This window comes from Microchirus variegatus, assembly GCF_963457635.1.
Source record: "Microchirus variegatus genome assembly, chromosome: 17".
Classification (NCBI taxonomy): Eukaryota; Metazoa; Chordata; class Actinopteri; order Pleuronectiformes; family Soleidae; genus Microchirus; species Microchirus variegatus.
In genome coordinates this window covers 24,215,084-24,229,892 of record NC_139818.1, presented here as the reverse complement: position 1 = coordinate 24,229,892, position 14,809 = coordinate 24,215,084, and the positions used below count along the sequence as shown (strand labels likewise).

General features: G+C 43.3%; 2 protein-coding genes across 2 annotated transcripts; both read right to left on the bottom strand.

The window, feature by feature from the left end:
- Positions 1 to 18: 18 nt before the first annotated feature.
- On the bottom strand, positions 19 to 8,708 carry rsph10b (radial spoke head 10 homolog B; the record flags this gene model as incomplete). The annotated part of the gene is made up of 17 exons (XM_083903780.1): positions 19 to 278; positions 355 to 415; positions 528 to 656; positions 763 to 864; positions 1,709 to 1,866; positions 1,941 to 2,020; positions 2,700 to 2,808; positions 2,897 to 3,086; positions 4,288 to 4,388; positions 4,782 to 4,887; positions 4,972 to 5,148; positions 5,958 to 6,078; positions 6,160 to 6,245; positions 6,330 to 6,503; positions 6,623 to 6,691; positions 6,782 to 6,857; positions 8,443 to 8,708. The coding sequence occupies 17 exons, from the start codon at positions 8,706 to 8,708 to the stop codon at positions 19 to 21; spliced, it is 2,265 nt and encodes a 754-aa protein (XP_083759906.1).
- A 1,131-nt stretch (positions 8,709 to 9,839) lies between these two features.
- pms2 (PMS1 homolog 2, mismatch repair system component) lies at positions 9,840 to 14,558 on the bottom strand (the record flags this gene model as incomplete). Its single annotated transcript, XM_083903478.1, has 15 exons — positions 14,299 to 14,558; positions 13,819 to 13,958; positions 13,652 to 13,738; positions 13,463 to 13,565; positions 13,189 to 13,372; positions 12,937 to 13,104; positions 12,767 to 12,864; positions 12,600 to 12,699; positions 12,436 to 12,520; positions 11,832 to 11,984; positions 10,995 to 11,751; positions 10,742 to 10,909; positions 10,344 to 10,444; positions 10,087 to 10,256; positions 9,840 to 9,983 (listed from the first exon to the last, which is right to left on the bottom strand). Exons 1-15 carry the CDS (start codon positions 14,310 to 14,312, stop codon positions 9,840 to 9,842), a joined length of 2,472 nt encoding a protein of 823 aa, XP_083759604.1. The 5' UTR covers positions 14,313 to 14,558.
- Positions 14,559 to 14,809: the final 251 nt, after the last annotated feature.

Sequence of the window (14,809 nt, the reverse complement as noted above, 5' to 3'; positions counted from 1 at the left end):
TGAAGTCGCGTCATTATCTCAGGTGGTTACACTTGGTGTAAGTGGTTCTTTCTCAGCGTCTGCGTTGGCCGTAGATGAAGGAGCATCGCTCTGAGGCTCAGTGCTGCTGCTCCTCCTGCTCGCCTCCCTCCTCAGCTTCTCCTCCTCCATGAACGTAGTGACCGACTGATAGTGGTCCACAGCAGGGAAGAAAACCTGGTTGAAGAACTGGTGTAGAGCCTGGACTTTGGTCTCTGGCGCCCTCTCTTGTTCTTCTTGTTCTTGTCCTTGTTCCTCTACTAGAAACACATGCATAGTTGTCTTTTTTTGTTTTTTTTATAACGCGGAAGTAAACAAACAAACAAACGAACCAACCTGTAATCTGACTTTGACCTCTGAGTTTAGCCCTGACACTGCGTCGACTCTTGCTCGCGACCTGTGCTCGGGGAATCTTTACAGAGTCGCTCGGTTAAATTAAAACTTTTCTGTATTTTGAACTTCTTAAATATAAAAATTGTAAAAAAAAGGACTTGGACAGAGTGTCTCACCTTGGACGGCTCTTTGGTCTCGGACGGTAAGCGCGTCGGCGGTGTCGGTGTTGGCGTCGGCGGCGTCTTCTTCTGACATTTGCACTCAGCACAGCCCAGGAGAACCTCGTAAAACTCCAGGAAGGAAATCTGCAGCAAGGAACACAAACAAAAGGTATTTGACAACACTAAGCAGAAGAGTTGCTTTATTTATTTATGAATGAATGAATGAATGGGTGAACTGGTGTGAGCTGACCTCCATGTTCAGACAGGTCAGGTCGCTGGTGTCTAAGCTCTCTGCGGTGATTAACTTCATTATCCACGCGGTCGTCAGTGTGTTGTTCAACAGACGCAGATCCTGCAGGAGTAATGTTAATATATGAGGTCAAGCAGCTTTAATGGAAAGATTTTTGTGGATTAAATTGGACAAGAAACAACCATCTTTTATTCTTAAGGGGATAATTGGGTATCCGCGCGGTCTTAAAAAGTCTTCAATCCAATCATTTAAATTTCAGGCCTTAAAATGTCTTAAAGTGTGCTGTGGGCGCCACAGTGTGTTACAGCTTAGCATAGCAGCAGAGAAAACTTAATGAAAGCCCACAGCTGAGGCTCAATTGCAATTTTTTTAGCAACGATTTGTGGTTCCTATTTTCCTTCATGTCTTTTGTACTTTTTTGCCAGTATGGATTTGAAATGGGTCTTAAATTGTATTCATTATGGTCTTAAAAGTCTTTAAAAGTCTTAAATTTGACTTGTTGAAACCTGCAGAGACCCTGGATAAGTGAGATCAGGTTTTGCCATTTATTTATATTTTCTAAGTGTCGTTGCTTGATTTAACCGCAATATCTCACTGTTACGATCCGAGATTTGTATCGTGTAACTCTCCCTCACCAAAGTCCATGGAAAAAAATCAGCGATTTTTACATCACGGCACATGTAACGAGTTGGATCCACTGCTTCTTCCATGAAAACGTTAATGTCATTGTGTGATTTCAGTCTTTGAAAGACTTTGTTTTAATGTTCTTGTGTGACACAAACTTCCTGTCAGACGCAGCAGACGAGCGGTACTTCCTGTGAGCTAAAAACAAATGTTTTCTCTATGGACTTTGGTGTGGTGGAGTTTTTCCAGCCCAAAAAAGGCTGCTAAAGTGACTAAAAGTCTATTTTTCAGGTGTTGTGGACTGTTGTTGTTGTGTTGTAACCTTGAACATCCACAGCAGGTGTCTGTAGGTCATGCTCCTCTCCTCCTCCTTGTCAGTGGGAGCTGAGTGGACCCTGCAGAACATCTGATAGACCTCCCAGCTCCTCTGAATGTAGATCATAGCCACGGCTGAAAGCCCAGGCTGTCCGAACAGGAAACCTGGAGAAACACACGGCGTATATTGAGCGAGAAAAAAACATGTAAAAACTTGAGTAAAGAACCTGTTTCTGTACCTTTTACGTTCTTGGCGTGAGGGAGGATGTCGCCTGTTAGCAGTTTGGCGACGCAGGCAGCCAGAATGTAGCGCTGTGGTCTGTGGAAACAAGAGAAAAGTCAGTTTTCCTCGTTCCCGTAATTCTGTTTTCATACTTAAAGGTCCAGCATGCAACATTAAGAGGGTTTACGAGTGTAAAATTGCTTTAAAATGCTTTATGCTTTGTGGCGACGGCCATTTTGCATTTTGAAATGAGCCAAAGAAAACGCCCTACAATCTTTCCCACCCTACAATCTGTTGTCCAGCCATTAGGTGGCACCATTTCTTACACACTGCCGTCACTTTGCGGGTAACGCAATCGCCATGCGTTTGTGGGAAATGTAGTTTGTGGTCAACGCACGCCTTAAAGCAGCACAGACCTATTTTAACACAGATTTTTAAGACCAATTCATCACATCGCGGGCCACATAAAATGACGTGGTGCGCCACATCTGGCCCCCGGGCCTTGAGTTTGACACATTTTAAATGTTCTGAAACTAAAAGATAGCACTTCAACGTGTACGTTTCGTTGTCATTAACCGATTATTCTGCCTGCGTTTATTATTCCTCGACAGAAACAATAAAACATCAATCCTATCAGACCCGACTGAGGGAGCGTTTGCGCGCAGTCGCCTGGCTTTACTAGCGCAATGTTGCTGTAGCCTCCGTCTTTTTGGACGTTTTTTTTGTAAAACGAGCAAACTCGCTTCAGTTTTAACGTATGTTTTGAATTCCTTACTGCATGTCTTTCCTGTACATGTGATAGGCCACGATGACGAGGCAGCTCAGGAGTCCACACAGAGGAATGGAGGTGAAAGGACAGAGACCCTCAGTGGTGGCCGTGTGATCTGAGACACACACAGAAAAAACACTGTGTCCAAAACATCCAGAAACACTGCGGTCGTACCGGTGGTCGGTGGAGAACGATGCGCTCACCTTTGATGAAGTGGTTGATCTGCGTCAGAGTGACGTTGTGGTGGTGGAGGTAACAGTCTTTGAGCAGACGCCACAGCTGCAGACGCGACAGCAGGTAGATGTTGTCCAGAGAGCCGGCCGAGCCCAGTCTGCTGTAGAAGCTGTAGATGGAGCGAAGCTCTGCGTTGTTCCTCAGCAGAGCAAACTCCGCCTGGAAGGAAACCAGGGGAGAACGTTAGGATGCAGGATGGAAGATCTTACTCGGTTTTACAGTAGAGTAAAGGCGTTTTTATGGCAGTGATTCAAAAGCGTTCTATATGTGGACTTCCTTTTAAAGGTGTCAACTATTCCCGAGGCTCCCAAATCTTTTCCTTTCATTTATTTGAATAAGAAATGCAAGGTATTTTACTACTTAAAGGTGAAGTAAGTAGTTTATAGTGCCATCTAGAGGAGAGGCTGAAATTTACAACAAAGAACTGCTCCTCTGCTCAACCCCTCCCTTCCCTGAGCGCTACGGTGTCCTCAGAGGGTCAAATGTCGTCCTCGTCGTCTTTCTCCGTGTCAGCAGATGAGGTTCGTGAGGCGAGGGAGAGGGCGAGAGGGTGAGGGAGAGGGGGAGGGAGAGCTACCGCGGCCGTAGCAGACGAAGTGGAGAGGGAGAGGGCGAGGGAGGGAGAGGGCGAGGGAGAGAGGGAGAGGGCGAGGGAGAGCTACCGCGGCCGTAGCAGACAAAGTGGAGAGAGTGGAGGCGGGAGGGAGAGGGAGAGAGAGTGAGGGAGCGAGGGCGAGAGAGAGAGAGAGGGTGAGGGATAGGTGGAGGGAGAGGGAGAGGGCGAGAGAGAGGGAGAGGGCGAGCGAGAGGGCGAGGGAGAAGGAGAGGGCGAGAGAGAGGGTGAGGGAGAGGGCGAGCTACCGCGGCCGTAGCAGACGAAGTGGTGAGAGAGGAGGGAGAGGGCGAGGGAGAGGGAGAGAGGGTGAGGGATAGGTGGAGGGAGAGGGAGAGGGCGAGAGAGAGGGCGAAAGAGAGGGTGAGGGAGAGGGCGAGCTACCCTGGCCGTAGCAGACGAAGCGGAGAGAGAGGAGGCGGGACTTCAGCTACAAGTAAAGAGACGCTTGATTTGTTCTCTCGCGTTTGTCCTTACAGGCTCCGGTAGAAACATGGCGTCGCGCTACTAACAGTGGCTATGCAACCGCGACCATGTTATTTTACATGACTTTTTGAAACACTACGAAAATGAAACAAAAACTATTATACAGCGACTAGACAATGCAGGAGCACATAATATGTATAAAAAAGTGGATTTTGGGTTATATAAACCCATAAATACTACACAGTGTCCCTTTAAATTAAAACTAAAGGTGGTGCATGTTATTTAAGTCTTGATTTTAAAAAGAGCAAAACTTTATTATACCTGTTTGCGCTCAATGTTCCGCCTTTTCTCAGGAAATAATTCCAGAAGACTGTCGATGTTCAAGGCCAAGTCTGGACCTAAGATGGAGGATGGAGCACTTCCTGACAGAAGACACACACCTGTGACGGGAGACAAAGATGGTGAGCGACCGCCGATGTGGTTTTTACTTTTATACGATGGACGGACTGAAAAGCTCATAGGCCGACGAAGAAGCGGTCGAGTTAAGCTAGAGCAGTGAAACTTGGCCATTAACCTTTTTCACGACACCATTTCCTTCCAGATAAACCCACATTTGGGAAGGATGGTTGCTACAGTGGGTAAGAAGAACCTTGAGATGACGTTCTGCCTTTTTCGACTATTCCAAGATCATCCAAACAAATGGAAGACGTAATAAATAAGCCACATTTGGCCAAATTCGACCATCGCATCACATTCAGTCTACAAGCTTCTCAGCCCACTGTCATACATGTATCTCATGTATCGTAGGTGTTTACCACATAAAGGAGTGAGCGCTCTGTTTCCAAACACATCAGGCGAAATCATCTGATCGTCCTTGAACTCTCCTTCAATCACGTGCCCGTCCTTAAAGGTGAATTTACCCTACGGAGAACACAGATAGTCACTGTACCATACGTCGTCTTGTGTTTACGTAGTGATTAAAAACACGTTTGTGTTTGACTTTACCTTCCCGTGTTTCTTATTGCTCCTCCATTCCCCGTCATAGGTGGCGCCGCCGGCGTAGAAGAACGTTCCGTGTCCGTGCCGCTGACCCTGAACGAAATCCCCCGCGTAGTGGTTATTTTGGCAATATTGGGATATGTCCGTCCGCCTCAGGATCCACACGTGAGTTCCTTTCCCGTGCTGCCAAAGAAACCACAACACAGACATGTATCCGTGTTGTTACGTTTTAAGGAGAATGTTCTTGAAATCACAAAAAAGATAAAAAAGTTTGTTTGATGATGACGGCGATTATCTGGGATAGCTCGGGGTAGTTTTAATATGATGATAATTACACATAATAATACAAACACTCCGTTTAACGTGGATGTCGGAATTGGCTCTTGCGTCACCTCCGAGTTGAGAAAAAGAACAAAGGAGGAAATCCAGCAGCTCTTATTCCTACTCACTTAAAGGTGCATTATGAAATAAATGATAAAATCCTCCTAATATGTCACAGAGACTCAGGAATAATGTTCATATAACAAACTGAACTCACCAACAACAACAGTACAGACAAAATATTTGCATTAAAAAATATATTTTGTAGACTGCAAATCATGTTTATGTTTTGAAATCATATTTCTGGCATGTGGCGCCATCTACCGCCGTCTACCAATCATTGCAGTCAGTACAGTCTCAGCTGCCGAGCAACCACGGGTTGCCAGTTACGTCAGAAAACGAAACCTAAAAGACCTCGGTGTTTTGAATTTGAATGAAGTAACCGTTTTTGGCCACATTCTTACATATGGCGCCTTTAAGCTTTGTATGAGAATGGACAGTGGGCGTGGACATGCAAGGGAGGGACCTTTTTATGTCGCCCAAATCAGCCGACTGTCATTTTGCCATCGGTGCCAAAAACGGGATAGTGGGCTGGTTGTTTGGGTTTGTACCAAAATGTAAAATGTACCGAATCCACTGGATGGAAACACGGCTAAGACGCGTCTTCGTACCTGGATTCCTTGCTGCCACGTCCCAACATACTCCTGTCCCAGATTCAGCCACTTCATGGTGCCTTCTCCGTGCTTCAGGTTGTCCTTCCACTCACCATAGTAAACGTTACCAGAAGGGTAGCTGTAAAAACAACAACAACAACATATACTTTACTGAATTATAAATCGACGTCAGACTTGCATGTAACGACGTTGTACGTACCGTCTCACTCCGTATCCCTCTCTGTTGTTCTTCTCCCAGTCTCCTTTGTACCACGAGGTCTTATCCTCGTTAAAATAGATCACACCCTAACAGGAGGACAACCAATTATCTATGGTACCAGTGTGTATATATATATATACACAGCTCATAATAAATGTGGTGTTTGGTACCTGTCCGTGCCTCTTGCTGTGATCCCACTGCCCCGTGTACGTGACGCCGCCGTCGGCACATTTGTACGTTCCAATTCCGTGTCGTATTGCGTTGAAAATCTCGCCCGAGTAGGAGCTGCCACTTTGCCACGTGATGGTGCCGTAGCCTCTGGGGATGTTGTTCACAAAGTCTCCCTGTTGATTTAGAAACTCCACTCTTAATCACATTTGAAGGGAGTAAAATGAATAAAATGTCCATTTATTATCTTCTAAATGATGCGTACGATAGCAAAAACCCGCGTTCGTTGTTGTACCTCATATTTCATTCCGTCAGCCCATGTGAAGACTCCGCGTCCGTGCATCACTCCGTTGCCAAACGTGCCCTTCAACAACAGCAAATTATATTATACAGTCTTATTAATACAGTCTTAATAATTTTATTAATTAATAAAAGCAATAATTAATTTTTGCACCTTGTACGTGTGATCTCCCTCGAAACAAGCCTCTCCTTCTCCATGGTAGAGCTCTTTTAACGATTCTCCCTCGTGGCTGTCAACGAGACACATACTCCTATGTTTACAATCCATTCATTATCAATGGCAAAAAAATAATAATAATGCAGAAGTACATTTAAATATCCAATGTACAAATCAGAGTCCAAAAGTAGCGGAACATGTTTGTTTGTTTTAGACCAGAATTTGAAATTAGACGCCTGAATTAAATTGATATTAAACACCTACCTCCATTCATTTTCAATGGCAAATAAAAGCTAAAAAGAAAGCTTAATATTTCAAAATCTACATGTTTAACGTACAAATAAAAGTGCTGAACGTTTTGATATCAGAATGAATATTGAAATTGGACAAAGTGTGCAGAATTAGCTCAACATGCAAGACGTACCAAACCCTTAAATGACACCAACCTCCGTTGATTATCAATGGCAAAACAATGCTGAAAAAGTTGAATATTTCCAAATCTAGCTAAAGCCGCTAAATGTTTGAATAACACATTGGTTGACATTGGGTAAAGTGTGCAGAATTAGCTAAACATGAAAAGACGTACACGACCCCAACCTCTATTCATTATCAATGGCAAAAGTTAAATATTCCAAAACTACATAACTATAAATAGCAGAAAAAAATGTCCTCAATAAACTAAATGTTTTAATACCAGATAATGGTTGAAATTGGACAAAGTGTGCAGAATTAGCTAAACATGAAATGACATACCAAACCCTTAAACTACACCAACCTCTGTTGATTATCAATGGCAAAACAATACTGAATAAGTTGAATATTTGTGTTAAACGTATGAATCAAAGTCCTAAAGCTGCTTAACGTTTTAATAACACTTTGGGTAAAGTGTGCGGAATTAGCTAAAAATGAAAAGACGTACCAAACTCGTAAACGACACCAACCTCCGTTGATTATCAATGGCAAGTTAAATATTCCAAAACTACATAACTATAAATAGCAGAAACAAATGTCCTCAATAAACTTAATGTTTTAATACCAGATAATGGTTGAAATTGGACAAAGTGTGCAGAATTAGCTAAACATGAATGAAAAGATGTACCAAACCCTTAAATGACCTTCGTTGATTACAAATGGCAAAACAATGCTAAAAAAGTTGAATATTTCAAAATCTATACATGTTAAACATACGAATCAAAGTCCTAAAGCCGCTAAATGTTTTAATAACACATTGGTTGACATTGGGTAAAGTGTGCGGAATTAGCTAAACATGAAAAGACGTACACGACACCAACCTCCATTCATTATCAATGGCAAAAGTTAAATATTCCAAAACTACATAACTATAAATAGCAGAAAAAAATGTCCTCAATAAACTGAATATTTTAATACCAATTGTTGAAATTAATGTGAAGAAGAAGTAGGTACATAGCAAACCTGTAGGTGACGCCGACTATTCATTTTCAATGGCAAGAAAAGTGAAGAATCTAAATATTGTAATACATCTGAAAAAGTATAAATGGCTGTAAAATGTTTAATTAAGTGAAGAAAAAAATGGTGGACGTTTTTATTTCAGAATGGTTGAAATTGGACAATTTTTTAAATTGCGCAAAAATAGCGGGAAAAACTCAGAAACACAACGTTAAGAATGATGCTTTTACCTCTGAATAGTTAATCTCAGTAATTGCGGTAGAGAACATTCTTCATCCAGGACTCGACGGCGTCTGCGTTTGCGTTTGTTTTGACTCTTTTTCACACTTTCGTCTGAATTCGTCGTTAAACCGTTAATTGACGGGTTATCGTCGTCGTTATCGTCGTCGTTATCGTCTTCTTCTTCTTCTTCTTCTTCTTCCGGTGCGGACATTTCACTGATATCGCTGCCGCTGTCCGTCAGCTCCGCGTCGCTTATTATCGCACTTTCCTCCATTTTTTTTTGCGTGTTTTTGTTTTTTCCTCCGTCGTCTTTGCGTCAGTTTCTGCCGAGTCACGTCTTTAGCTCCGTTTTGTGGGTCACGCGACTTCAAAGGAAGGTTCTGGAAGGTTCGTTCACCTGCTGCAGGTTCAGGTGTGCGATTGTTTCCGCCGGACGGACTTCACCGGGACACAAAACAAAACAGACCTCGTCACCATGGCAACGGCAAAAAAAAGGACAACTACGGCAGCCTCACTCGGTCAAAAAAGTAGCTTCTAGAAAGGTACGGAAGCTGCGACACTAGCACTAGCAAGACATTTTTTTTGCATAATCATGTTCTTTCAAACTTGCAATTATATATTTGCGTATATTGTTCTAACAAGCTAGCGTATATTGTTTAAACATAAAACTATATATTGTTCGAGCAATAAAACATCAAATTATATCGCGAAATGTTATGCGTAGCATTATTCTAACAAAAAACGATCACGTTATAACGCGAAACGTATAGTTTTAACAACTACTTTTACACATTATTATGCATTTATTAGAACATTTAAAGGCACCATATGTAAGAATGTGGCCAAAAAACAGTTACTACATTCAAATTCAAAAATACCGAGGTCTTTCAGGTTTCGTTTTCTGACGTAACTGGCAACCCGTGGTTGCTCGGCAGCTGAGACTCTACTGACTGCAATGGTTGGTAGCGCGGGCGGTAGGTGGCGCCACATGACGCCAAAACGTGATTTCAAAACATAAACATGATTTGCAGTCTGTAAAACATTATTTTTAATGCAAATATTTTGTTGTTGGTGAGTTCAGTTTGTTATATGAACATTATTCCTGAGTCTCTGTGACATATTAAGAGGATTTTATGATTTATTACATAATGCACCTTTACTGTTCTAACTGTTTATGTATATTGCTGTTATTATTAAGTATACTGTTTTAATATAGCATAATGTAAGTGAAACGTTAAAGATCCCTCAAGAAAAAACACAGATCAAATGTATTTTCTTTATTTCCTACAACAATAAAAAAAAAAAACATACGAATATAAAAAATCTAGAATCTGAACTGTACAAATATCAACAGTTTGGTTTAAAAACGATAGTGTTGTAGATGAAGTGTCTCTGTGAGCTCTGCTCAGTCTGGTGAGATGATGTCCAGGTTGGCCAGGTGTCTCATGGTGGGTCTGCCGTGGGGACAGTTCCACGGATGCTCGATCTCGCCCATGTGACCCACCAGCTTCTTCATCTCGCCGACGCTGAGCGCCGTGCCGATCATGATCTGAACATCGGAGAGATGAGATGCAAGAACAACTCCATCATCCATCAAGGTCAGATGTAGTGACTTCCAGTGGTCAACGTAACAGACGACGGTATGAACTCACAGATTTCCGACAAGCTCTGGAGGCGAACATCTGTCTGACTCTGGACGGTCGACACATGACGCCCGGACTGTCGCTCAACATGAAGATCAGCTCCTCGATATCAGCTGGACCGAACGTCCAGTTCTTACTGGTGGGCAGAGAAACCAGCTTCACCCGCTCCATCACCTGAGCTACAATCACCATAAAGAAAAATATATATAGTTTAGAAGTCGTAACCAAACTTGTTTAAGCGATAATAGAGAAGTAAAAGTTCGTACCTTCCTCGTCGATCAGAAATTCGAAGCCGTTTTTCCTGAAAATCTCAATGTTCTCCATGAGAATGTTCTCGCTCACGGCAGTGAGGTGAAGTTTCTGTGGACTGTGAGAAAACTAATTACATGATCATGCTAAATATACACTATAAATATTGCAATTTAAAATAAGTTTCAACTGTAATTTAAGGTATTTTTACTCTGAAATACTGTTGTGTTTGAGGTAGGTAGGCATCTATTGATGTATTCAACCATCTACCGACCAACCTTCATACCTATCCATCCATCTTTCTACCTAGGTAGGTAGATATCTATCTTTTCATCCATCCGTCTTTCTACCTACATACGTACCTACCGTAGGTAGAGCGATCAATCAAGAAAATAGTCGATGTTCAGATTCTTACGCGATGAGTTTCTGTCCCTGAAGCGCCGTGTGCTGCTGCAGCATCTCAAAGTTGTACTTCTCGTCTGTGGCGTGTTGGTCGATCATGAAGACGTCCGAGTTGAGCTTGGTGATGATGAAGCCCAGGTTGAACTGACCGATGATCTCCATCTCTTTGAACATGTCTTTACTGTGAAAAGACGATGACATTAAGGTTGTTTGAAACTGCTCGATTTCAGCCGGGATTCTTAAAGAGTACGGCAGGAGAACTCTACCTGATCTCCTTCTTCAGCTCGTCCTCTGCACTCTGGTTTTCTCCAGGGTTGATCTTGGCCCTGAAGCGTCTGAAGAGTAGCTCGTCACTGGGCTTCTGTTGCTCCTTCAACCTCCTCATTTTGCCTTCCAGGTCTTGTAAAGAGAACTTCAGAGTCACCGTCCTCTTCTGTAAGCAAACCGGAGCATCCACTTTAGCGCAAGATGATCCATCAGAACCCTTTAAGAAAGCGTTGGATTTATGTGGATTCTCTTTCCTGGCCCGTTTGGCGTCTGGACTCGTGCTCCCGTCCTCTTCTGTAGTGCATGGCTCAGTCTGGTTGTTTTCTGACGTTTCTTCAAACTCTTCTTCTTTTAACCTTTGCGTGTCCATGACTGGTTCTGGCTCTGCATGATCTGGATCTGTATCATCACACGACACATTTCTGTATCTGAATCCATCCAACACGGATTTTCCCACTGGAGAACGTTCAGCAAGGTCTTTCCCACATTTCAGAGGTGATTTGGAGGCAGAAGGTTCGACAGAACCCTTAAAAAAGGACTGCAGTGTCTTCTGTGCTGGACCAGTGCTGCCTGCAGCCTTTGACGAGCCCGATTTGCTCCCAAGACTGGAGCTGTTCTGACTTGAGAAAGCAGCTTTTAGACCGGCTAAGTTCAGTGAGATCTTTGGGCTCTGCACAGTCCCTGGTTCCACAGCTTTGCCAGGTTCTGGCATGTTCTTACTGGACGGGACAACCTGACATCGCTCAGATGTGACACCTAAAGACAGAAATGTCAACGTAAAAGCACTCTCATGGAAAATTATGAGCAGGAAAATCTCTTAAAACTTCAGTTCTTACCGGATCTTGGCACGTGCGTATAGTTGAGGCTGATCTTATTGACTCCAGCCTCGTACATGCCGATGAGCGAGGTCTTCAGAGTAGCAAGCAAGAGCTTCTCCTCCTGAAGTAAAATCTGTCGTTTGTCCGGAGTCACGTTCACATCAACACAGTCTGAAACAAAACAAAAACAACATGATGCATGATTTCATGTAAATAATAGTGCTGTCAAATGTTAGCGCGTCAACAGTAACGCACATTAACGCACACCGCGTTTCCATGACGACTGGCGGGAAAAAGACGCGTGATGTCATGTTTACGTGACTCCGGATTGTTAAAATGAGTCTCTAAAGTAACGCTAAACTTTAAAAACAGAGGCACACAGGTACGCTGGTTATTTGTAAACATACCGTTCCAGTTCGACTGCATGCGCTAAAAGGCGCTAATGCAGCTAACAGAGCTAACTGGTAAACGGTGCCTGGACTCCGGTGTCGCGGCACGTAAACATGACGTCTTGCGCGTCTTTTTCCGGTCAGTCGTCATGGAAACGCGCCATATGTTGACGCGCGTTAACCTATTGTACAGCACTAGTAAATAATTCGACATAATTCATAATTTTTCTCACCAGATGCGACAGCTATGTTCAAAGCAACAAATGGATACTGGTGCCTGTTGTACGTGTGATACACTTCGTTTACAATTTTGGTTACCTGCAGGTTAGAGGTCAGAGGTCAGATTATTATGTTATTATTATTATTGTCCCAGATAAATCCTCTACACGTGTTTTACCTTCAGCGGATCACATGGACGGTTGTTGATGAAAAAGAACTGTCTGTCCGTGGAGCTTCTCCCCACGCCGTGATCCGGGCGCGACACGAAACCTGTGATACTGCAGAGAAACGCACACTATTGAAGACAATAAATACATTTAAAAGAATACGGAGAGTGACACGTACGTGAAAAGCTGTTTGGGCAGATCAGCGTCAGTCAGTCCGTACTCTTCAACGATATTTTCTGAAGGGGAAACTTGTTGAAAAGGCAGGAGACTCTGCAGCTGCAAGAGAAACCAAATCACAGAAAAATGGTTCCAGAAACCCTTTAACGTTGTAAGGTTCTTCAAACCAACCTGTTTTGGGCCAAATATGGCTCCGATGTTGTCTCTCATACTCTGGCTGCCGTTGGTGCCGAGGACAGTGCTGCGCTTTCCCTTCTCATTTTGGTTGGAGCAGGTGATTCTGACGCCGGTCGAGATGATGCAGTACGCCTGCAGGACGTGGAGCATCTTGGTGTATTCCTGAAAATACAGAACCATAACTTAACACGACACACGTATCTGTCTCTGAACCGTTGAAATCAAAATGTCAGTTCAAAGACTGACCTTCTTGATGTTGCGTTGGAACTCCTTGTGTCTGACAGGCAGGGTGCTGAAGAGCTGCTGCAGACTGACCGTGGTGCCCTGCTGACGGGGATGAGGTGACCTCTGCACCAGGTGACCACTGTGGTCAAACACCAGCTTGGTGCCCACCTGAGTGGACTCATGACACGTCACCACGCTCAGGTCACTGGGAGGAGGAGACGATGTACAGATGAAGTGGCGGGCGATTTGAGTTTAAGTGGTAAATTAAAGCAAGTTAAGTTTTTCAATGTTTTACCTCAGAGCACATAAAGAGCTGAGGGCTTCACCTCTGAAGCCAAACGTTTCCACGTGGGTGAGATCGGAGAACTCTCTGAGCTTTGACGTGTGATGCTTGAGTGCTTTGGAGCAAACAAACCGACAAACGATCACATATGGCCCTGCGTTGTCTAACTGAGCGTGTTATTCACCGACCACAGACACTTACTCAGTCCTTCAAAGTTGGCCTCGTCGACGCCTTTGCCGTTGTCTGACACTTCCACGAGTTCAACTCCACATTCCTTCAGCTTCACATCTGCAACGTGAAGCAACGTGACTTACAGTAACTGTTAAAGTATAGCGTTTTAAAAACTGCACACGTTATCTTCCACTTACCAACGTTGGTGGCCCCCGCGTCGATGCTGTTCTCCACCAGCTCTTTGACAGCCGTGGACAAAGTCAGCACCACCTGTCCTGAGCAGATCTGATGCACCGAGGTCTTGTCTATGGCCTTGATGGCTCCTGCAGGTTCAGAGCTACCCAAGGACAATTATATTAACAATATAATGATGTCACATTTGCTGCATTAATACGGCAGAAATATGAGGACTGTGGGATTTCACTGAAGACTTTGAGTTTGATCTGAACTACTGTTTTGTTTTGTATTTTTAAATAATGGAATCAAACTTTACAAATACTTATGTGATGGTATTATTCTTAAATTCTGATGACAAAAAAACCCATAATGATTGGTTGTGTGTTGCGTTTTTTAATTGCACAAGGAAAGGAGTTAAGTAAATAAATACAACATATTTGCATGGCATTTACATGACATATTTACATATAAACACAAAATACAATGGTCGGTAAACGTACCAAGGGTCGGACATCTTCAAACCCCCGAGAAACACCAGGAGGAATTCAACCAAATAACTCCGTATGACTTCATCTACAGTGAATACATTAAGAGACGCGGACTATAATGTTGTCATTTGTGTAAATTATAAACCTCTTTTAAAGTGTTTAATATAAACACGGTTCCACGCCACCATCGTGTTTTGGGTAGTAAAGTTGAAGCTGTACCGCGCAGTACGCACAGTGTTCGCGAGCGTCACTTGTGCGCATAGCTGCGCAGTTGTCTTCAAAATGAATCATATAAAAATAGTTTTAGTGTTTTGTTGTTGTTTCTTTGAAAAGCAACTCCACGGAATACACGTGCGGTAAAAAAAAAACAAACATAAAACCGGTGTACACGAACAAGTATTATCGAAGCGTTGCCCCCAAAATGTGAAGCATTTCATCACCGAAGCCTCCGGGAACTTTCACCGTAACTGTGACGTCACGTTAGGGCGCGTGTGCAAATACCTCATGTTGTAACAAAACGAAT